Source organism: Eurosta solidaginis, chromosome 2 (genome assembly GCF_040869045.1).
Source record: "Eurosta solidaginis isolate ZX-2024a chromosome 2, ASM4086904v1, whole genome shotgun sequence".
NCBI lineage: Eukaryota > Metazoa > Arthropoda > Insecta > Diptera > Tephritidae > Eurosta > Eurosta solidaginis.
Genome location: NC_090320.1, coordinates 50,715,326 through 50,741,041, shown reverse-complemented (window position 1 = coordinate 50,741,041; position 25,716 = coordinate 50,715,326). Strand labels below are relative to the sequence as shown.

The following is a 25,716-nucleotide window of genomic DNA, read 5'->3' as shown; positions in this document are numbered from 1 at the left end:
ATTGCAGGGTATGTAAAATTATGTGTGTTTCCATATGCAACAAATAACAATGCGATACAAATATGCTGTCTGTTTCTCATGCTATCTTTCAATTCTATATAATTGCTGCTGTCATAGCAATATGTGATTGTCCTTGTCCTTGCAGCATTGTTGCTACATACATTTGAGCATAAAAAAAGCTATTTTCCCTGAGTACTCCAAGCGGAATGACCATGAGGGTAGACTTCAAATGCTTAAAGTTGGAACCGTATGAATTAAGTACCACTCACGAATGGGGACAATTTACGGCTACTTATAAATACATAAGTACCAGGATAATGTTGCTTAATCCCTAGAATAGAGAAAGTAAGCATATTTATTGGTAAGAGTGGGGCAAGTTGAAACAACTAAGGAAGGCAAGCAAAGAGTATTGACAATTATAACGTATTTAGATTTATGTTAAATTTAAGTTATGCTATCTTTTTTTTTTATGCTATCTTATGTTATTTCATGGCATTTTGTTGTGTTATGTTTAACTTTGCTTTGCCAGCGACATATTTTATTTTATTTTATGGTTTATAGCGCATTTCTAGGATAAATTATTTGATTTAACTTTTTTATAATATTAGGTTATGCCATATTTCATCACGTGTTGCTGTGTTATGTAATGTTATATTATGCTTTGATATATATATATGCTGTATTATATAATGCCATTTTATGTTATGTTCTGTTATTCTATGTCATGCTATGTTATGCTGTGTTATGTTATGTTATGATGTATTGGGGACAAGGAAATAAAACAGTAATGAAAAAATTTCGTCTGCCAAACCACTGGTGGTGGGGGAGAATAAAATAGGAAACATTTTGGATATTCAGTTTCCCACCCAACCACCCTGGGATGATGGGCACATTACCCATGAAGACGAAACGTGCACAAAATCCAGCAAGAAGGGCTTAAAACTGCCCAGAGCTCGGCCAAATACCGGCGGATGAAATCAGGCTAGCTGCAAATAGCTTCCCAGCACTTATGTTGCACATGTACAACAAATGTCTCGAAGAAAGAACTTTTCCCAGCTCAGCTAGTCTTCATTTCAAAAGGGAAATGAGACACCAACTCACCATCGCCATACTGACCACTGGGCATGTTGGAAACTGCAAAAAAATGTATGGAGAACCTCCTGAAGCAAGGTCTCGCGAGAGCATTGTAGGACGGGGAAAAACTGTCTCGCCGACAGCAGGGTTTCCGTAGGCGGCACTTCATAATAGATGTCATAGCAGAAATATTACTTTACTTACTTAATTGGCGCTTAACCGTTTAAACGGTTATGGCCGTCCAACAAGTCAGTCGCTCCTTCTCTCTGCCAACCGGCGCCAATTGGTCACACCAAGGTAACGGAGTGGGGGCCGCCCTCTACCTCTGCTCAGCAGAAATATTAGACATAGTAAAGAAATCCAAGACAGAGTGCCACAGAGGAGGACCGTTAGTCTTGCTGGTTACGCTAGACGTTAAAAACGCCTTTATCTCAGCAAGGTGGAACGACATGCTTAAGGCTCCAAAAAGCACCTTAAAGCTAGATAGCAAATTTGAGCAGATTAATGGCAAACCCTAGTTCAGTTCAAAGCCATGTACAACGAAGTTTTTCGCACCAGCCTTGGATTCCATACTTTTATACGATGCAGAAATTTGGGCGCACGCAATGTAATACCGGATGCACGGAACCGCTCTCCCTTCGGTCCAACGCAGAGGACTACTACGAATAGCTTCGGCTTACCGCGGGGTCTCGGCTGAAGCTTACGTGGTCCTTGCGGGCACCATACCGATATATCTTTTAGTTTAGGAAAGCTCTGCGATAGCGTATCGAAAGCGGGTAGAGTTGCTGTTGCCATACAGGCACGAGAAGAATCGATTCGAGAGAGGTAATTCCTGAACTGAAGCCATGAATGAAGCGACAAGGCCATGAGAGCCGAATAGCGAAGGAGATTAGAAGATACATTTGGCGACCTATCCCCAAACAGTGTCATCAATAACATAACTTGCCGAAAAGACGCTCACATATGAGCTGTGAGGCATATACTTCTCAGCAAACGGTAAGATTGATGCCTAGCGCGAGAGTAGCCAAGGAGTTCCCGTATCGCGCACCCGTACCGGACGTATTGTTAAATGTGGTGCAAGGTACGGGGAATTGCGCGGTCCGAGGGAGGTAAGGTTTTAATAGGTAACCCTTCAAGCAAAAATCGAGTCCTGCACTCTGAGTCTGGTTGTGTGGCTTAAATATCTCGGTCAATGCATAAAGCATTTTCTCCTTTCACGATAAAAAAAAGCTTCATGGAGTTATTTTATTCAGGTTAGGACATGTTTCCTATATCTCGCAGTGATATACAATATTTTGTTATGCTTGGTTGTTGCTGTTTGGCGGCCACCGTGGTGTGATGGTAGCGTGCTCCGCCTACCACACCGTAAGCCCTGGGTCCACACCCGAGCAAAGCAACATCAAACATTTTAGAAATAAAGTTTTTCAATTAGAAGAAAATTTTTCTAAGAGGGGTCGCCCCTCGGCAGTGATTGGCAAGCTCTCTGTGAAAACTCATCTGCCTTGCAGATGCCGTTCGGAGTCGGCATAAAATATGTAGGTCCCGTCCGGCCAATTTGTAGGGAAAATCAAGAGGAGCACGTCGCAAATTGGAAGAGAAGCTCGGCCTTTGATCTCTTCGGAGGTTATCGCGCCTTACATTTATTTTTTTATGGTTGTTGTTGTTGTTGTAGCGATAAGGACACTCCCCGAAGGCCCTGGGGAGTGTTACCGATGTTGATGGTCCTTTGCCGGATGCAGATCTCGTACGTTCCGGTAAGAAGCACCATTAAGGCACTTGCCCGACCATCTCGGGAACTATTTGGTATGACCACATGAAACCTTCTAAGCCATAAGGCCTCTCACCCCCTAGATCCGACCATCTCGGGAACTATTTGGTATGACCACATGAAACCTTCTAGGCCATAACGCTCTCCAACCCCCTAGATCCATCAGGAGTTCGGGGTCGCCAGACCTTCAGCCGTTAATGAAACAGGATTCGCCACGGGTAGGTGAGGTTGACAATTGGGTCGGAGAAGCTGTATATTGCGCTTGCAACCCCTTGAGAGGGTTGCGCTACACAACCCCTTGAATCAATTTGGTATTTTAGTCGCCTCTTACGACAGGCATGCCTACCGCGGGTATATTCTAAGCCCCCTAACCCGCGGGGGGTGTTATGCTATGGTCGTTTCTTTTGTTAAGTAAGATTATTTTATGGCATATTATGTTATAATATGTTATGTTATGTTTAGTTATGTTAGATAATATTATAAATAAAAAAAAATGTTGTATGATGCATTTTCGTATAATAATGTTTTGTGTGCTAGTATTGTTATGTTATGTTATGCCATCTGATGTTATGTTAAATTATTTTATATTATGTTATTTTTATTTATTTTATGTTATGTTGCTTATGTCATATCATGTTATGTTATGTTGTTTTTTTTTTGTAATGTTTTTATACTCAGCTGAGCAGAGCTCACAGAGTATATTAATTTTGTTCGCATAACGGTACCCCGTAACGGCATAAACTAATCGAGATAGATATAGACTTCTATAAATCAAAATGATCTGGGCGAAAAATGAAATTCATTTAGCCATATCCGTCTGTCCGTACACACGATAACTTGAGTAAATTTTGAGGTATCTTAATGAAATTTGGTGTGTACGTTCCTGGGCACTCGTCTCAGATCGCTATTTAAAATGAACGAAATCAGATTATAACCACGCCCCTTTTTCGATATCGAAAATTTCTAAAAACCGAAAAAGTGCGATAATTCATTACCAAAGACGGATAAAGCGATGAAACTTGGTAGCTGGGTTGACCTTATGACGCAGAATAGAAAATTAGTAAAGTTTTGGACAATGGGCGTGGCACCGCCCACTTTTAAAAGAAGGTAACTTAAAAGTTTTGCAAGCTGTAATTTGGCAGCTGAGTATGTAATGTTCGGGTACACACGAATTTAGCCTTCCTTACTTGGTTTTATGTCATATTTTGTTATGTTATTTTATGTTGGGTTATGTTATATTGGCAACAAATTGTTTAATGTTGTTTACGTGCATAATGTTATAAGATGCATTTTTGTTGTGTTTTGTTATGCTATGTTTTGGCATGTCATGTTATGTCAAGGTATTTTATATTATATTATTTTTATTTACTATCATTACTACAATATTATGTTATTTTTATTTACTTCATATTATGTTATGTTGCTAATGTCATGTCATGTTATGTTATGTTGTTTTATTTTCTGTTATGTTATGTTTTAATATGTTATCTGTTTTTTTAGGTTATATTATGTTCTCAAGGAATTTTTAACACTTTTTATTTCATTTCTATATTTTATCCCAATTTAATTTCTCATCCGAGCTCCTGCTCAAAAAGCACACATCGTTTCATTGAAGTACTCGTTTTAATGGGCCGGAATTTAAAATTGTCTGTCATTTTTGTTGGTTTTCCATGTCGTATAATGCTCGGGTTGAATGCGCTTTTCCGGATTGCCAATGTTTTACATTTCATATGGTCTTCTACGTTTTTTTCATTCTTTTGTTTTTATTCAGCTGTGTGTAAAACATTAATTTTTTCAGCCCATTTGGGGATGTTCTTTTATTTTCATTTTTTATACTCAGTTGAGCAGAGCTCACAGAGTATATTAAGTTTGATTGGATAACGGTTGGTTGTACATATATAAAGGAATCGAGATAGATATAGACTTCCATATATCAAAATAATCAGGATCGAAAAAAAATTTGATTGAGCCATGTCCGTCCGTCCGTCCGTCCGTCCGTATGTCCGTCCGTCCGTTAACACGATAACTTGAGTAAATTTTGAGGTATCTTGATGAAATTTGGTATGTAGGTTCCTGAGCACTCATCTCAGATCGCTATTTAAAATGAACTATATCGGACTATAACCACGCCCACTTTTTCGATATCGAAAATTTCGAAAAACCGAAAAAGTGCGATAATTCATTACAAAAGACCGATAAAGCGACGAAACTTGGTAGGTGAGTTGAACTTATGACGCAAAATAGAAAATTAGTAAAATTTTGGACAATGGGCGTGGCACCGCCCGCTTTTAAAAGAAGGTAATTTAAAACTTTTGCAAGCTGTAATTTGGCAGTCGTTGAAGATATCATGATGAAGTTTAGCAGGAACGTTACTCTTATTACTATATGTACGCTTAATAAAAATTAGCAAAATCGGAGAAGGACCACGCCCATTTTTAAAAAAAAATTTTTTTTAAAGTAAAATTTTAACAAAAAATTTAATATCTTTACAGTATATAAGTCAATTATGTCAAGATTCAACTCCAGTAATGATATGGTGCAACAAAATACAAAAATAAAAGAAAATTTAAAAACGGGAGTGGCTCCGCCCTTTTTCATTTAATTTGTCTAGGATACTTTTAACGCCATAAGGCGAACAAAAATTAACCAATCCTTTTGAAATTTGGTAGGGGCATAGATTTTGTGGCGTTAACTGTTTTCTGTGAAAATGGGCGAAATCGGTTGATGCCACGCCCAGTTTTTATACACAGTCGCCCGTCTGTCCTTCCGCATGGCCGTTAACACGATAACTTGAGCAAAAATCGATATATATTTACTAAACTCAGTTCACGTACATATCTGAACCCACTTTATCTTGGTATGAAAATTGAACGAAATCCGACTATAACCACGCCCACTTTTTCGATATCGAAAATTGCGAAAAATGAAAAAAATGCCATAATTCTATACCAAATACGAAAAAAGGGATGAAACATGGTAAAGTAAGGATTGTTTTATTGACGCGAAATATAACTTTAGAAAAAAGTTTATAAAATGGTTGTGACACCTACCATATTAAGTAGAAGAAAATGAAAAAGTTCTGCAGGGCGAAATAAAAAACCCTTAAAATCTTGGCAGGTATTACATATATAAATAAATTAGCGGTATCCAACAGATGATGTTCTGGGTCACCCTGGTCCACATTTTGGTCGATATCTGGAAAACGCCTTCACATATACAACTACCACCACACCCTTTTAAAACTCTCATTAATACCTTTAATTTGATACCCATATCGTACAAACTCATTCTAGAGTCACCCCTGGTCCACCTTTATGGCGATATTTCGAAAAGGCGAACACCTATAGAACGAAGGCACACTCCCTTTTAAAAATACTCATTAACACCTTTCATTTGATACCCATATCGTACAAACAAAGTCTAGAGTCACCCCTGGTCCAGAAAGGCCCACTCCCTCTTAAAATACTCATTAACTCCTTTCATTTGATACCCATATCGTACAAACGCATTCTAGAGTCACACCTGGTCCATCTTTATGGCGATATCTCGAAAAGGCGTCCACCTATAGAACTAAGGCCCACTCCCTCTTAAAATACTCATTAACTCCTTTCGTTTGATACCCATATTGCACAAACGTATTCTAGAGTCACCCCTGGTCCACCTTTATGGCGATATCTCGAAAAGGGGTCCACCTATAGAACTAAGCCCCACGCCCTTTTAAAATAATCATTAAAACCTTTCATTTGATATCCATATCATACAAACAAATTCTAACGTCACGCCTGGTCCACCTTTATGGCGATATCTCGAAAAGGCGAACACCTATAAAACGAAGGCCCACTCCCTTTTAAAAATACTCATTAACACCTTTCATTTGATACCCATATCGTACAAACAAAGTCTAGAGTCACCCCTGGTCCACCTTTATTGCGATACCTCGAAAATGCGTCCACCTATAGAACTAAGGCCCACTCCCTCTTAAAATACTCATTAACTCCTTTCGTTTGATACCCATATTGCACAAACGAATTCTAGAGTCACCCCTGGCCCACCTTTATGGCGATATCTCGAAACGGCGTCCACCTATAGAATTAAGGCCCACTCCCTTTTAAAATACTCATTAACACCTTTTGTTTGATGCCCATATTGTGCAAACAAATTCTAGGGTCACCCCTGGGCCACCTTTATGGCGATATCCCGAAACGGCGTCCACCTATCGAACTAAGGATTACTCCCTTTTAAAATGCTCATTAACACCTTTCATTTGATACCCATATCGTACAAACGCATTCTAGAGTCACCCCTGGTCCATCTTTACGGCGATATCTCGAAAAGGCGTCCATCTATAGAACTTAGGTCCACGCCCTTTTAAAATACTCATTAATACCTTTCATTTGATTCCCATATCGTACAAACGCATTCTAGAGTCAACCCTGATCCACCTTTATGGCTATATCCCTAAATGGCGTCCACCTATAGAACTATGGCCCACTCCCTCATAAAATACTCTTTAATGCCTTTCATTTGATACACATGTCATACAAACACATTCCAGGGTTTCCCTCGGTTCATTTTCCTACATGGTTATTTTCCTTTATGTTGTCACCTTAGCTCTCAACTGAGTATGTAATGTTCGGTTACACCCGAACATAACCTTCCTTACTTGTTTTTATTTCGCTTTTCAGTTACACTCTTTACTACGCAAAAACAGTTTAAATGTGTCTGCTCTCGCCAACGTTCTCACTCTCAAATATTCCGCCAAAGCGTAGCAGACGCAAGGACTCGTCAGATACATATATGTAATGGACATGTTGGCATGAGTAGCGGTTTCTGTCTGTTTCACTTGTTTCGGCATTCTGTCTGTTGGGCATTTGTTTTCAATGTCGCCGACAAGGTTGCTCGTTGAAAGTGACTCCTGAAAGTTTGCCTGTTGGCTGTTTGTGTAGTTAGGTTGTTTAAATGTAGTCAGAGTCAAGCCGCAGACTCTATAAACAAGTGGCAGACAAACACAGACTGATTTTGTTAGAGAGACAGACAAACTTATGTTGTTCTTTGCAACAACAAAAACTAATACAAGTTAAATATCCGCAAACGTATAGAAAGTTGTAAGTTGATTGTTTTGTGGTGTTGAATTTTTAGTTATTTTCTTTCTAAGACTATTAACATTGTTGCTTTGTTGGTTGATTCCTCAGTCAGTTTTATAATTGAAAAAAAAAAAAACTAATTTTGGTGTGAATGAAATTCAATCTTAAGTGAATATGCAAAATGGCAAAACAATTAAAAAACGTGGTGAGAGGGTGGGAATAAGTAAATGCTTGGATCGACTTCAGAGAAAACTTAATTGGTTGATGACTGACTGCTATTAATTATTAGTAACGAGCCGGACCCGTGCGCATCTTGCGCAATAAATATAAAAGTCTCATATCAAATATCAACATAAATCAGCTGTTCCAATAATCAAACATCTAAAACTTACATGCGCTTGCGCTGCCATCTGGCGAATGTTAGCAACTACCGGTAATGCAGTGTTAGTTCTAATCAAATATTCACAATAGCGCCATAATAGAAATAGATTTCTTTGTGTGCTCACAATTGTTTATTTTTAACAAATTATTTTAATAAAATATAGCTAAACAAAAGCACTACGACTAATAATGCCCAAAGCTCGCTAATAGCACGAAGCCTCATCTTTTCAACCAAAACTTTATTTATATATTTGGATTCCAAATAATAGCGAAAAAGGGACCTGTACATAAAAAAAGCAATTCGAAATTATATAATATTGAATCCGGCAGGGTCTAATATGAAGATCTACACAACTCGGCGCTGAATTCTGCGACATTATTATTAATATTGTTAAGAATTTTAAGAAATTCCTGATAATTATACACCTTCTACTAAGGTTCGAATCGCTGAACAGTCGAATAAATAACTCCAATATTCAGTATTGCAAAATGGTTTTATTAGACTACTTTGGGAGTAGTACATCAAAATTATACTTCACAACTAATAGCGTGTATAAATCAAACTGATTAGTCATTTCTCAGCTTGCGCTGCTTTTATACTCCCTGTTGCCTCGTCCACATATTTCTCCTAAGATCTAGACGTTACACCTTGTAGAACTGTTGTATCGCATACTAGGCTAGTTAGCTATATGCGTGTGTATGTGTGAGTAACAACTTCTTCTCTTAGTTGATGTCTACATATAAGTATGTCAGATATCTCTTCACTTGGAGCTGCTGGTTATGTGAGTCGAATATTTTTCGTTGCCTTGTACATAAACGTAACCGCTTGCCGTTTTTGTCGCTGAGATCATTTACTAACAGCATAGTACGGTGTTAGTTTTGTGTTGGCAAAGACTTGAATAAGAACTCAGTTATCAGAAAATGCATACGTTGTTTGTCCACGCCCTGGCATCAAAAATGCTTTTTGGCAACTTTAACACTACGCTACAATCGGAACGTTTGCATTTTCCTTAATATAAAATCTTCCAACAAGTTGAGATTAAGTGGCTTCATTACGTCTCGAAATACAGTCATCTGCAGTACCCGATTTCAACATGGAAATATATACCAAGGCTGTTTCATGATCACAGAAATAAAATCATAAAATCAAATCAAGGTACAAGTATCGACTCAGACCACCACCATGTGGCATCCAAGATACACACACGCCTCTGTGGAGCAACAAATTAACCCAAGAAAAACGTGCTGTTCGAAGCTGCTCAAGGCGAAGAGTTGGTGAAGCGCATGCACTAACTCCTATGCATGATGATTAACAGCTAGCCATGCTTGTCCTGATGTATGGCTTGGAATCGTGAACGGTGGTCGACAGAAGATGAGATGGCTCTTGGAGTGTTCGAAAGAAAAATACTCCGCAAGATTTATGGTCCTATCCGCGATGCCGACGGCAAACAAAAAAATTTAGGTTAGGTGATGCAGTTGAAAAGATGATTGGTGTCATGTGGGGACACATTACATGCAGGACATACATTGCGTATGTCGGGGCAGATTTTGGATAAGTAAGAGTTTACCCTAATACAGTATTCAGATCAAAGTTGTGCCAGAGTGGCGCAGAGTGGCGAAAAGGACAAAAGCGAGTCGTGGCCTGCCAAAGTCTGCTTCTGCCCACTAATAAAGTTTGCTTGCCTCTACTCCGAGTTTCGGGTATTGAACTCTGAGAACTGGATTCTCCGGGCATTTATAGGCATACGACTTTGCCAACTCTATGTGGATGAGGCTTAGGGGTCTGTTTATGCTTGTGTGTCGGATTTCTTCGTAGTGCTTGCGGAGATGTCCCCTTAGGGGGCAGAGCCTCGTCATCAGTTGTTAGGATGCCCAGGTTTCGGAGAATATAATAGAAACTGTTTATTCAACATTTCGTTTCTCTCTTTTATGGTAAGTGAAAGTATTGCCTTCTCACTGTGCAGATGATGTACTGACAACATAAGAAGACATTACGTGGTAGTTCTGAGCGCGGTATTTCCACAGGCCTTTTTTAAGCTCGACTACCGTATTGGAGACGCGTAGCGCACAAGTGGCTGGCAAATTGCTTGCTATAAGTAGGAACCGAATAAAGACGGTTACGGGGAATACGGAGTACCCCCGAAGGTGGACAGCAGTTTGCTTCACCAATGCGTGTTTATTAATTGTGATTGGGAATTTGGCGGGTAATAGGAGTGCTTGTATTAAGCGTGAACATAGTGGAAACTCCCGCTTGCTACAGCTGCACAGAGGATGACGAGGTGGAATCATCTAGCCATTGTCCAGTTTTTGCCATTACTAGACGAAAGTATTTCGTCCACGGCTTAATAGGATCTCTCAAGGACTTATACACTGTCGAGATCGTTCTTATTGGAAACTACATCATTGCCACGCTGTTCTCTAAGTGGATATGGCTTCTTTATGTGGTTTCGCAGAGGCAGCTTATTTCCATTTTGTCCAAGTCAGCTGCCCCTGCCAGCTTTGAGCGTTTCTTTGTCTTTTCCCCAAATGTCGCGAGCGAGGCACTTGAGGATTTGTTACGGCCTTGACCTTTACGTGCAATTGCGGCTACATGCTCGCCGAAATGTGAGCCATTATCGAGCGTGACTCCCAATATTTTTGAGGAATTGGTCGGTGATAGTGCCAACTACGCGAGGCTAATAAGTTGGAAAGACTAGGAAGAAGGTTGTTATTGTTTACAGCATTGCTCATCGATGGGAAGACTAGGACCGTTTGCCATGATATCGGGAATTCGTCGGCGTATGAGGCAATGGCAGTAGCTCTTGGTAGTGAAAGGAGCTTCATTTCGATAAAAATTCAATTATGCTGCTTATGGAGGTAGATGAATCCTCTAAAGCAGATCTAGTAACTGCAATAAATCATACAATCTTATATATTATTTCTAATTGCTGTTTTTATGTGCAGATCCCTTTTTCGCTCTTATTTGAAATCCAAATCTATAAATAAAGTTTTGGTTGTAAAGATGGAGATTCCTGCTATTAGCGTGGTCGTAGTGCTTTTGTTTAGCGATATTTTTTTAAATAATTTGTTAAAAATAAACGATTGTGAGCACACAAAGAAATCTATTTGTACTATGGCACTATTGTGAATATTTTGGTGTTTTCTTTTCTACACGAAAATGTTGCCTGCACGCCAACCCTTCAAAAAGTTGTGTTCCGTTGTAAAATCAGCTTAGCCTCAATGGACGGCATCAATATCTTTTCTCAACAACCTTCCTCTAAAAATGGCCAAAAATGCAACATTACTTGCCCTCGCTGCCACTGACGGTGCAGAAAACAGCCCTGTCAATTAGCTGATGAATCACACGAAGCTGAAGCGAATGCTATGTATGTACGTATGTGTCGCATCATGCCTCACTCAAAAGCAATTTGCGATCACAGTTGACAACAAACAACCACACGAACTGCATTTTTTTGTAAAAATGGTTACACTTTTTGTTCTTTTCAAGTCATGCAAGGTGGCACTGAACATTTTAAGTGGCTACAATTTCACAGGGCGAAGTGAGAGTCTTACAAAGGTTTGCCCCTGAAAGTGGCGACATTTTCGTGTAGAAAAGAAATCACAATTTGATTAGAACTAACACTGTATTACCGGCAGTTGCTAACATTCGCCAGATGGCAGCGCAAGCGCATGTAAGTTTTTATTGATAGATGATTGATTGATAGAACAGCTGATTTGTGTTGATATTTGATATGCGACTTTTGTATTTTGTTGCACACGGGTCCGGCTAGTAGTTATATATTTTTAATTGCGCTTATTGTATTTTAACCAAATTCCGATAATCTCTATAATTGCTAAGCTTGTTAAGAATTGTAAAAAATATCGCATCCTTCAACCGCAGCACAAAGCACCGTTAACTAGAGAACGGATCATTAATAACTGTTATTTATAACAAACAAATGCAAAAATATTCCAGTTTGCGTGTTTGACTTCTGCCTGCCTCCACAAAAAATAAATCTAATATGATTTATCGCATTGTTTGTTAGGAAATTACAACGCATATCGATTCCCAACGGATATCCGTTTTGGGTTTTCCATCTTATTTTCTTTTTTCATAGCACATGTACATTTTTTATGCGCTCCCCCGCATAAGCGCCAACAAAAAACTCAATCAACTCCAATAAACTCCAATCTCAGATGCTAAACTTTTAAATGAAATTTTTTCGTTGCGTAGCAGCTGAGGAAAGCTGAAAGAAATAAAAAAAAACTTCGACACAACTGTTTTTACCAGCCCCTAACGCTTTTTTTTTGTTTTTGCCACAACATAACTGTGTTAACGTTTTAGAATTTGTGATTGTGTGTGTGTGTGTTTACTGGGGTCTGGGGTTCGCTGTACTCGTTTATGTTAATTCGCATTTTTGTTTGCGTTCGAGTGCGTTTTCTGTCCAACTGCGTGAGTGCGGCTGAAAGTGACGCTGAAATTGTTAGAAAATTCAAAACATGCCGACCAATTCTCAAATCAACATTTATTTGTGCTGCCCCCCAATACAATTTCCGCCCCCATCCCCTACTACCATCTTCGCTTATTCTCATCTCATCAACATAGCAACACAATTCCTTTGAAGCTCCCCTTTTTCATGTCTCACACCACCTCCCTAACTTTGGGGAGCAGCTGCGAAACATGACTATGCAAACAATCCCATTGGGAAGCAAAGCGACGGGAAATCCCGTTAGACGGGAAACGGAAGCTGCTTGTATTCGAGGTATACATTCGCTTTTAAAGCTACAACGCTTCAACTTTGCAATGTACACTTTAATGGTCTAACGAATGTGGCTGTGGGATGACTGGAGTTGTTGATGGCTTTAGCTACACCCCACCACCCATATGGGAGTCTTTATTTTCTGTGTTTGTGCATGAATGAATGAATGAATGGAGATCGTTAGAGACAGGAGTTGTAAGCGAAAGCGTTTAACTTTCGGTTTTATTTGTCGTGGGGTTGTAGAAGAGAGAGGATTCACAGCAAGGATTTGGCTTGCATTATAAAAGGTCGCCTAGTTTTGCTCATGTGTATGTTTGTACGCATGTCTATGAGTTCTTGTGTATGATTGTGAAGACAGTCAAATATTTGGTGATGATGATGACTTTGCTTTCACTATGAAATTTAAATGTGAAACGGAAATATAATGTGTAGCAACCCAACTGCGCGTGGATGGGGACAAAGCTCTAAATATGCTGTTAGGGAAATGTTTTGTAAGTAATGCTTGTAGTGCCTTTATTAGATTTTCTTATATTGTGTTATTTAAATAGCATTAAGAGCCTGTGATTTAAGTTTTCCTGCATAAGTTGAAATTTTAGGCGGTCTTTCTCGGTGGAACGATTCTGGCAGTATATAGGAAAATACAAAGTTTATAGCGTCTCGGAGAATGGACTGACTTTCTATCAGTAAGCAGAGTCTCGACAAGTAGCCAGGATTTCCAAGAGTAGACGAAGCTTCCAGGAGTATACAAGTTTCCAGCAGTAGTCAGTTTCTGATAATTGCAATAATTTTCAGCAAGAGTAGACTCAGTTTCTAATAGCACACAGAATTTATAGAAGAAGACAGAGTTTTCAGGACTAGAGAGAGTTCATACGAGTACACGGATTTTCTAGGAGTAGTAGTTGACAGAGTTTCTATGAGTTGGCAGACTTTCCAGGAGAATACAAAATATCCAGGAGTGGGCAGAGTTTCTGGGAGTAGATAGAGTTCATACGATAAGATGGATTTTGAAAGAGTAGACAGAGTTTCCAGTAGTTGACAGGGTTTCTATAAGTGGACAGAATTTCCAGGAGTAGACCGAGTATTCAGGACTTGACCGAGCAGTGAGTGGACATAATTTCCATGAGTAGACCGAGTTGTGAGAACTTGACCAAGCCGTGAGTAGACGTGGTTTCCTAGGATAAACAGAGGTTCCAGGACTTGAACGACCCGGGAGTAGACAGAGTTTCTATGAGTGGACAGAATTCCCTGGAGTGGACGGAGTTACCAAGACTTGACCGCGCCAGGAGTAGACAGTAATTCTTGGAGTTAACAGAGTTTTCTGGAATTGACCAAGCCGATCGAGTTTTCTGAAGCAGGAGCCCAGGAGTTGACACAGTTTCTAGCAGTTGACTGAGGTTCCAGGAGCAGATCGAGTTTCCAGGACTTGACTTGGTCTGGACTAGACGGAATACTCACAAATGGAAAGGGATTCGGAGAATAACTAGAGTTTGCGTACAGAGTTTACGGATAAGCCAGAGTTTCTAGAAGGAAATGTTGTTTCGGACAGTTAAGGAGTTCAAAAAAATGTCCATAGTTTACTCGCATAGAAAAATTGAGTCTGCCACACTCAAGTTAAAATACGTACCAAACGATTCGAATGAATTGAACGTGGTATGAATTGTCCGTCCCCAAGTTAAGACACGTAACGCGGGACTAGCCCGACCATTAGGGAAATTACTAGATATGGCCAATGAATTTCGAAGGTATTTGCAGGCAAGCACGATTGGTTAGTAAATGGGATGTATTTTTCGTGATCAGGGCATTAGAAGCCACTTGATGGTCTGGGTAACCGATAAGTCGCTGCATGGCATCCCATCCATCACGTTCTTAATAAAGGCGCCCTACGCCTGGAAGCAGCTGCTATTATAGAGAAGCATAAGTTTCCAGTGAGTTCGAGGGTCTTGACATATGACAGACCCTATCCCTTACCTTGATGTTATTTTAACCTTGAAGCTACAAAACGGAGCAGAAACCGGTGCACAGTAAAATGCTTCGGGATGCATGAAATGGGAAGTTGAAATTTATTTGCCCCGTGCCGCAGCCTTTTTTCCAACAATGTCCGCCTTACTTTGAATTTAAGTGCTGCCAGAGTCCATTCATGGCGCCCAGCAGAGTCTCTCGGTGCCAAAGTGATCTCTCTATGAGTTTTGAATTTTGGCAAATCGCTGCTCAGCTCCTTTAAGAAGTGGGCATGGTTTTAAACTGAAACAGATTTCGACATATGGCTTCATGCAATAATTAATTAATTGATTTCTAATAGTCGACCGAGTGCAGTGAAATCCGTAACTCATTTCTCTCTTTGACCACAATTCTGTAAATCAAGGAAGTTCAAGTCCCTCTTCACCTGAGTATTTTTAGAACTCAGTAGTAGTTAGTTTCAAAATTTTACTATTCCATCTGTGTTTCCTTAATTTCCTCAGTAGTGTAATCAGGCAGCATATATGAATGCAGCTGTTTCCTTACCATTACTACAGCTCGCACCCGCCCTTGCGTTTACGCGTAGTAAACTCCAAACGCGCGCGCTAAGTCCAGAAACCTTTCCTCCCGATGAGAGCCACTTCAAACAAGCCCTCCTCAAGGGTTAGGAGGAGTTCGCTCGACGCCACTTACTGTGTTGGAGGTTTATCTGTAGGACTCGCAGCACGCTAAGTCCAGAAACCTTTCCTCCCGATGAGAGCCACTTCAAACAAGCCCTCCTCAAGGGTTAGGAGGAGTTCGCTCGACGCCACCCTGTGTTGGAGGTTTATCTGTAGGACTCGCAGCACCATTTGGCTGTTTGTCCCCCTCCAGAACCTTCGTGACGTCGTCGTCCTCGCTTGCCCTTTTGGTTTAGAGTATTCGAGGCTCTCTTCAGCCTCCCGTAACTGTTATGCCGGGTGTTCCTGTGTGCGAATCATAGCACCATTTGGCTGTCGGTCCTCTTCGTGGTGTCGTCGCCTACCTCTACCTGTCTTTTTTCTCTTAGGCTTTTGAGGTCCTTCTCGACTTCGCCCACGTCTAGCGTCTTAGAATTTTTATCCTCGGGACTTCTTTTCCTGAGTCGTATGTAAATTGGCCAAGCTGCGTGTACAATATATCCTCCGCCTGCTTGTTTATTTGGAAGATGTAGAACTGACATTCCTCCGTAGGCCGAGATACAGTAAGTACCTTCCAATCCTGTGTCGGTATGTTCGGATTCTGATTCTGCAGAAGTCGCAGTGTATCCTCCGACTTCATCACGCATGGTATCGATACCTTAACTTTTGGTACCGTGGGGATTTGCGCTTTACCCACCACCTCAAACCACGCGTTCGTGCCTTGCCTTTGGAGGTTTGGAACCACTTCTTCCAGCCACCGCAAGCTCGCGATGTTGTCGCACACTATATATTAGAAACCTTACTTTAAATATAATTTTTTTCGAATTTTTTTGAGAAGTGTTTAAAGTTTTATTTCCATAGTATCAGTTACAAAATACATACAAATTTTTTCTTAAATTATCTAAAAAAAAAAAAGAATGTAAATTTTGTAATTTTTTTAATATGGAAAAAAAGAATTTTATTGTCGAAATTTGATATAAATTGCCGCAACTATTTTTGTGTTCGCTACTGTACATAGTCATCGCATGGAACCACCAAATGAGTATACCTATGGCATGAATTGAACACATTATTCATTCTATTTATTTATTTTTGGTTTATTTTTTTTAACTTTTTTGCTAATTTTACTACTAAAATTAGCTCTCGCAATTCGAAAGAGACAAGTCGCACTAATTTTTCCTTTCTCTTATCTTCTAATTCACCATTTTCAAAATACAGGTTGTGCTGTGCTTTGACAGAGGAATAACGAATTCTTATTGAACACAGCTGTTCTTGTAACTGGTCTCATGTTGTGTTAACAAACACTAAATTTGTAGTCAGGTCTTAACCCAAACAGTATTTAACAGATTTCCCAGTTTATTTCTTCTCAATAAATTGATCTCATTATTAAAATTGAGAATAGTTAAGTAGCAAAACCCACAACCAATTCAAATACAAATTCACCAATTGAAAACAAATTTTTTACTTACCTATTCAACATGGTTTCATTGCCGTTCTGCAGATGTGATTGCTGTGTTTGATTTTGTTGCTGATTACTGGCACCCGTTGTTGTACCAGTGGTAGTAGCATTTGTTACCGAGGCAGTTGTTGTTGCACCATTGAGATTATTTGTCGTATTTGTTGTGCCGAGTACTACATTAGCATTGGGCGTAGTGCTGCTGTTGGAAATTTGCTTTGATTGTTGTTTGTAACGACTTAGCGCAAAGAAAAGTGCCAACACCGCTTTTAGACGCCCTGCGCAAATGTCATTCGTGGTGATGTTATCCAAGCCACAAACTGCTTGCGTACGCAAAACATTCAGACACGAATTAACGTTGTCGTACTGTGTGGGGAGAAAGAAAAAAAAAGGTGAAATTGTAAGAGAAGAGTTTTTGTGGTTGATGAAAGTTGATATAGAAATTTGGTGAAAATGAGTGTAGTTCAGTGAAATAATTGGTGAGTATTTTGATTCCTTCTTTGGCTTATGAGCTATTAGATTTTGAAATATACATATACTGGTGATACAGGGTTATTACTAAAATTAACCTCCCAGCTTTTACCATCATCAGACCGCAGTCGCCTCCTATTTCATAAGAAAAAAGGCGTGAGTACTAAGTACTCGTGCTCACTCAGGGATTGAAGTTAAGTCACAAAAGAAGTAACTGTACCAGTAACAAACAGGTTCGGGCTTTTTGAAAAGGGCTTCGTCGGCTTCATATCGTTAAGAACCGGGCCCCTTAAGTAATTGTTTTATACAGAGATGCACCTTAACGTTAAGCTAATGGTATATCAAAAATTTTCCACCGTTTCCGTTGAAACACTTCGAAATATTATCGATAAAGAAATTATCAAGATAAATTGTATCTCGTTTTTAACCGAAACGAAAAGCATTCGTTAACGTTAAAAACGTTAAACAAAAACGTGATACTTTATGTTTGAATTGTGCTGGCAATGCTATAGCCATGGTGAAGCCGTAAGGTGGTAACAGCGAGCGGACATACACACAAACTTCATGTAATTTGTTTGTGTAATTCGTTGGTGGTAATGTCAAAAATACTCTGAGAAATGTTCGTGCTGTCAAAATTCATGAGAAAAATTCCAATCAGCTTGGCTAATGCTTTCACCTTTAATAACTCCGCCACCAATCAGCTTGGCCAGCATAGTTTGAAATTAATAATCAACATAAACGATTTGATTTCGTTTTGATATGGCAGAAAATGAAACAAAATCATTTCGTTAATTTGACGTTCTTAACGTTAATAAACGAAACGAAATGACTTTGTTTCGTTTATTGACGTTAATTATCGTAACGAAATGATATCAGTTCGTTGGTTAAGAATGCCTGGTTTTATATCTGCTTATTATCGATAGCGAACTATTTTGGTCAAGTTATGGGTAACTTATTCGCTCTTTATCGACGAATCATAGATACGTCATTGACTTTATTGAAGTTTGGTCTGTATCTGTTTCATTACAAGCCGATGACCCGTCGTTGACAAATCGATAACACTCCGATAAAAAATTCTTAATTTTCGATATCAAATCGATAATTTTTTGATAACATATATTGATAACTCCCTGATAACCTATTTTTATCGATGACTTGCTTGTATTACTTCGATAAAAAATCGAAAACTCGCCCCAACGATTACAAAGCTATAACATACCTATCCAGAGATGTAAAACTATAGATAATTGCCAGCGACGGATACCAATAAAAATTGTCAAACTGGCGATGGGTAATTCACCACGTTACCTACTTGAATATTAGCAAAAAACGCGGTGTTTTCGTTAAAATTTCACAAAAAAGTAATTGTAAATTGTGGTCATTACATCAGAAAAAAATTTTTCTAGCGTTGGAATTGACGAATTCCATGCCACATTTCCCGAATGGTGAATTACCTACCCGCGATTTTATGGTTTACTGTTTACCGCTATTCGTTCTGTTGGCGGTTCTCTTTACCTATACATCTGGACCTATCCTCTTCTTTTCTTTTATTTAAATTTTTTTCTTTTCTTTTCTTTTCTTTTCTTTTCTTTTCTTTTCTTTTCTTTTCTTTTCTTTTCCTTTCTTTTCTTCTCTTTTCTTTTCTTTCTTTTCTTTTCTTTTCTTTTCTTTTCTTTTCTTTTCTTTTCTTTCTTTTCTTTTCTCCTGATTTGACTTGACTAGACTCGCATCTACTTTACTTGACTAGACATGAATGAACCTGTCTTGACTTGACTTGGTTTCACTTAACTTTTCTTTCGCTCATATCAGCTCTACCATAGATTTTTCCCACGTTATCCTACAGTGTAGTAGGTACACTTATGCTTACATTGTGGATTCCCCCATGCCGTGAGCAAAGATGTTTACACATCAATAACACGACCTACCTACGAAGACTTAAATAGTTTTGATCCTATTTAGTGTGCTGGCCTTCCATAGTCCCGGGACAAGTAACATGAAAAAGCTTGAGAAACAAGGTATCTAAAGGGCTCGTCCGACGGTTTAATAAGCTCTGCGAGTATATTTCAGCCATGAAACGACTTTCGCACCAAATAACGATAATATATTCTAATGCAGACGTAACGCAAATAATCACATTTAAGTTTTCCGCAAGCTTTGACCCATCCCCTCAAAAGGTGGTTTCATAGGACTAACTTCAGTTGTAAAAATTTGATGGCAATACATGAATGGATTTATCGACTAATATATGGATCTATTGACTAAGCTTAGTAAAGAACTGCTATTACAACAACAATACTGAAGTTATAAGCTACCTGTTGCGTTGAAGTTTTGCTATATCTTCTTAGTTGGCTTTAAGTGGTGATACGGCACCTTAAAGAGTGGGCACGTACTGATGAGATTTGCGTTGAACGAGGGCAAGTCAAGACATTTGTCACCACCACATCATGTTGTTGTTGTTGTTGTGGTGATAAGGACACTCCCCGAAGGCCTCGGGGTGTTATCGATGTTGATGGTCCTTTGCCGGATGCACCAAGCCCCATCATCTCGGGAACGATTTGATATGACCACATGCGACCTTCTAGGCCATACCGCCCTCCCACCCCCTAAATCCATGAGGAGTTCGGGTTCGCCAGAGCCTCGGCTGTTAACGAAACAGGATTCGCCACGGATAGGTGGCTTTAGGCAACAGATGTAGGGGGACATATACACTGATTTTGGAGAGACAGGTGAACGAAGACTTAATATCCCAAATTCGCTCAGACGGTCAACGGTATCTTCCCTTATTTAAAGCCGAACATGGCAGGAGCGTAGACTTCAAGTGAAGCTTAAGTTGAACCGCCCGTAAGGACCACACATATATTGAATATGTACGTACTTTTACCAAGTGAAAGAGCCAAACATGTACTCAAGAACCAGGATTTATGTGAATACTCTGTAATTTTCGTAAATATTACAAGCTTTCTAGGCCCTTGGACACATGCTGGGAAACTTGGGGGTTTCTTATAGCCATAACTTTATAACCCTGGAAGACATACTTCCAACATTTTCTGTCATTACTGAGACCCTTTTTATGTGCGTGTCATGGCAACGGTAGGCTTAGTGTGGTGGTAGCGTGCTTGCCTATTACACCAAAGGTCCTGGGCTCAAGTTTTTCCGTTTTTATTTGCCTAGATGGAGTCACCACTCAGCAGTGGCTTAGCAACTCTTCGAGTGTATTGCTGCCATGAAAAGCTTCTCAGCGAAAGTTCTTCAGTGCCTATTATCAGCCTACACAGTCCTTTCTTTTCAGAGATAAGTGACCGGGAGGCCAATATAGGTTTAAGGGTCTCCCTGTTTTAATTTTCCTAATACTTCATTCCATCGAAGCCCAGGACTATCAATCACCCAAGTTTAAATCACAATTTGATATTTCCTTTATCTCTATGTTCTCTATGAAGCGTCGTCACTTCCCTGCTAGACGCAAAAATTATAAACAGCAATGCATCAGAAGAAAATGTATCAAAATTATCATATACGAATTGAAAATACGCTTAGGTTAGGTTAGGTTGAACTGGCCGCTCCATGAGGACCTCACATAGACTGATTGAGTCCGTAGTGTTACCAGAAGTTTGTTTTAACGACCAAACTGAAAAATTCTATCAAAAAGCAGTACCTATGTTATAAAATAACCCCGTCCTCTTGGCAAATACTAGAAGTTTCCTAGGACTTAAGCCACTTTCTGCTTCTAGATCTGACAGCTGTATCACTCCTAATAGCTGGAGCCTTAGCCTGGAAAATGCAGGGCACGAGCACAGAACGTGCTCGATCGTTTCCTCCTCCAACCCGCACCTCCTACATCTGCTATCACTGACCAAGCCTAATTTAAAGGCATGTGACGCCAGAAGGCAGTGTCCAGTCAGAATACCCGTCATGAGTCTACAGTCCTCTCTTTTTAATGATAGAAGCAACTTTGTTAGTCTAAGGTTGTAAGACCTACACATAATCTTCGACACTTTACAGCCCCGCGCTTAAACCCACGCCTTTCCCACCCGATCATGTGAACCTCTCGCCTTCGCGTAATCTCGCCCAATCTAATTGGGACGTCTACGGAGCAAGCTTCAAGGGATGCGCCCTTTATAGCTAGTTCGTCCGCTTTTCCATTCCCATCTATTCCCATATGCCCTGGGACCCAATATAGATGTATGCTTCTCCCTGTCCCGATTCTCTCCAGAGAGTGCTTACACTCTAACACGCATTTAGATTTTGTGCTATGCGAGATTATTGCCTTAATTGCTGCTTGACTGTCAATATAAAAGTTAACACGGTTGCAACATAAGCTATTCTCTTCCAGGGTTTCTACTGCTTTGGTTACGGCTAATATTTCCGCTTGGAAACGGCAGCCTGTAGGATCTGCTTATTTCCGGATCAGCACAGTATACCGCCGACCCTACTCTTTCCACTACTTTGGAACCATCTGTGTACACATGTATCGCCTCGTCCGCAATTTGCGCACCCTTGCGCCAAACGTGCACCTCTATTGTGGCCTTAAGATCTCCCTCGAAGCGCAGATAGGGAATCAGGTAGTCTGTTCGTCTTGTGATTGATGATGCTATACTACTATGGCCATTTGGTCGGCGCTCAAGCTGCCCCGAGGCACCGAGCCTGGTTGCAGTTGTTAATGCTATGTTCTTTCCTACCAGGTCTACAGGTGGAAGGTGCAGAATGGCATACAGTGCAGCCGTCGGGGTTGTTTTCAGGGCTCCCGTAATGCTAAGCATCGATAGTCTGCATACCCCCTCTAATTTTTTGTGGTATGTTGTTTTTTGTGTGGCTTTCCACCAAACAAGAACTCCATAGTATAGAATAGGGATTACAATCGCTGTAAAACCCAATGTGAAAGAGAGGGCGATAAGCCCCACGTACACCCCAGCATTCTTTTACATGCATAGAGTGCCGTTGAGGCCTTCTTCACCCTCTCCTCCACGTTGAGCTTCCATGACAGCTTAATGTCTAGGATGATTCCTAGATATTTTGTGCAAGGTTTCTCCTGCAAGGCCACCCCTCCTAAATTAGGCCTGGTACCATTTATGACCTTGTACCTCTTTGCAAACAAGACCATATCCGTCTTCTCCGCATTGACTTTCAACCCGACATTACATGCCCAGGTATGAATATCCCGAAGCGCCCGATCCATCAAAGAACTAATCGTTGGAAGGCACTTTCCACTTATGACAATTGCAACGTCATCTGCGTAAGCCGTAAGTTTTACGGGTCACCCATCGAATCGCCTGAGCAGTTGGTTGATGACCAGCGTCCACAGCAGAGGTGATAGCACCACTCCCTGCGGCGTGCCCCTGCCCACTGATTTCGTGGCCTCTTACAATTCCCATTGTGATGTAATCTTCCTGCAATTTAACATGCAGCCGATCCATCTGATTAAGGCGGGATGTACTTTAATGTAATTAAGAATTCGGGTGCAGGGCTTTCCGGTGCTCTTTTCAAAAAAAAACTTTAGAAAAAGGTAGAAGAAAGCATATGAGTTTTATTGAAAGGTGGATACTATTGGCAAACGAAATTTTTCTTGAGCATTTCTTATATAGACTTTTTGCTTCTCTTTGATTTGGATACTAAGCTTTAGCAAAAACAAAATTGTTGCCCATTAAAAACATTACCTATGGCCCTGCAAAAATCGTTGGATCATGTGGTCCCCTGGAGTACTTACCATTATACTCCACTGTAATGCAGCAATGGACCACCTCATGTTTCTACACGAACATTTTGTAAGCCGATCATTGCTCGTTTTTAACGATTGTAATCACTACACGATGTTTATTGGACTGTGGGTACTCCATGGATTACTCTGATGTAATGCTGAGCTGGAGTATATGGTCCAGTCCTAGGACATCGCAATGTTAATTGGACCATATTTTTTGTATGAATTGTGGTTAATTTTGGAGCACCCGCTTGGTCCATAGCGAGTACTCACCTGCAAAAATCGCGAGTACTCCATGCATGCATGTATGAAGTACTCGCTATGGACCAACCGAGTACTCCAAAATTAACCACAATTCATACAAAAAATATGGTCCAATTAACATTGCGATGTCCTAGGACTGGACCATATACTCCAGCTTCGCATTACATCAGAGTAATCCATGGAGAACCCACAGTCCAATAAACATCGTGTAGTGATTACAATCGTTAAAAACGAGCAATGATCGGCTTACAAAATGTTCGTGTAGAAACATGAGTTGGTCCATTGCTGCATTACAGTGGAGTATAATGGCAAGTACTCCAGTGGACCACATGATCCAACGATTTTTGCAGGGTCCATACATGCATGCATGGAGTACTCGCGATTTTTGCAGGGGGGTTAATCTTGACAAAGTGGCTTTAAGGCCACAAGCACGAACAAGATATGGGTACAAATTAAACTCACATGAACTTGAATAAATATTTGTGTATCATGACATTTTCTTGATGGCTTAAACGTGAAATGCTACTAAGCAGCCGACGCAATTTGTCATTGTTGTGTGTGATAAAAAGTAACAAAAAGAAAGATGAGTCACACAAAACGAAGTCGAATTATGCAAAGTGTTTGGAAAGTCAAGCTTTTTCTTGGTGTTGAATTTCTCCTTCACAAACTTTACCCATCACTTTTTTTTACAGAGTCAAGAATATGCTTTTGATTGTTAACATAGTATGTGTTGTAAACAAACGCTTGTATTTTTGAGGCTTTAGAACTGACAGACGCATTGATAAATGTCATTTTATGCCATTGGCTGGATGCAAGAAACCACAAAAAAGCAGCTGATTGCTGACAGTATTTATTTAAAAACTTTTCATTTCTAAATGTTTCAAAAAACTTAAACATCATATGTAAAACGCCGAAGAAGCTTTAAACATTCTTATACGCCCACGAAGGATGGCATTTATATTTTTTTGGGTGTTTGAGCTGTCACTCATTGCCATTGACATTTGCCAGTTAATGATCAGTCGCAATGCAGTAACAATTTTGTTTTATTATGCTTATTAAATTCTTGCACTTTAATGTGAAAAAGTGTTTTATCGTGTACCTTTTCACAATTATCGATTTAACAGGGGTATAGACACCCTGTGTTTCTATCGGAACCCGCCTATGAAAGCAGAGGAAGAGGGCGGCTGCCACTCCGCTGGAAGGACCAGGTGCAAAACGATTTAAACCAACTGGCGCCAGTTGGCAGAGCGAAAAAGCGACTGGCACGCCTTGTTGGGCGGCCATAACTGTTTAAACGGTTAATCCCCAATTAAGTAAGTGACACCCTGTGTTGGTGAAAAGGAAAAATTCAAATGAAGCTGCCTGAAGAACTGCTATCCTCCAGTTAAATTCTAAATGCAAAATTCGTTTTAATGCGGCTTTGATTTAGAATTAGCATTATAAATGCGGACATCAACCCTACATACTTACTTCGAAAAAACTCTCGAGAAGAGTGGCAATTCTGGTTGCTTTTCATCACGTTTCTTTTGTTCTTGAAATTCTCTGGTTTGTATATAAACTGTCTTGAAACACTGGCTGTCACGAAACATGGCGGATTGGATTCCTACCTAAACCAGTTCCTATCCGGAAATGGATGTTTTGAGGAGGACCTCCAATGTTTCTAAAACGAAGAAGGTGAATACAATGTAGTCCCATACCCATAGATGGCGACTGCGTAGTATATTTGTGGAAGATTAAACTCCCGAAAGATTCGTGGGCAGAAGAACGAAAGTAAAGAAAATAGATCTGTACCGTACAACGTTATGGCGGACATAATGAAGTGGCGAAGACGCCTGGGAAGGGTAAACCATCAGTCAACATAAGGAGATCTAAGATGTGCATCGGTGACAAGGCCTTTCAAACTACAGAAATAATGATGTAGGAGTGAAGGCGCAATACCTTCATTAGTAGTGATTGTATTGGCTAGGAGACAAAGCCTCAACCGGCGCAAAAAGGACATTTTAGGGTAGCACACTCCGAAAATATTGAGGAAAACCAAAAAATATATATACATATTGTGGCGAATATTAGCATCACTATGCTGTTAGTAAATAATCACAACAGCAAAAACAGCAAGCAACCACACTTATGTACATGGATATATTAAAGCAAGCAGCCACACTTATGTACAAG

At 40.0% G+C, this 25,716-nt stretch overlaps 1 protein-coding gene across 7 annotated transcripts in view; it reads right to left on the bottom strand.

Moving 5' to 3' along the window:
- Window positions 1-25,716, bottom strand: part of sick (sickie) — a 1,191,762-nt gene that overhangs the window by 683,434 nt on the left and 482,612 nt on the right. For all 7 annotated transcript variants that reach the window (XM_067765301.1, XM_067765306.1, XM_067765303.1 and 4 more), the window contains one exon: window positions 17,131-17,483. In XM_067765301.1, the coding sequence (XP_067621402.1) occupies window positions 17,131-17,483 (353 nt within the window). The remainder of the gene's footprint in view (window positions 1-17,130; window positions 17,484-25,716) is intronic.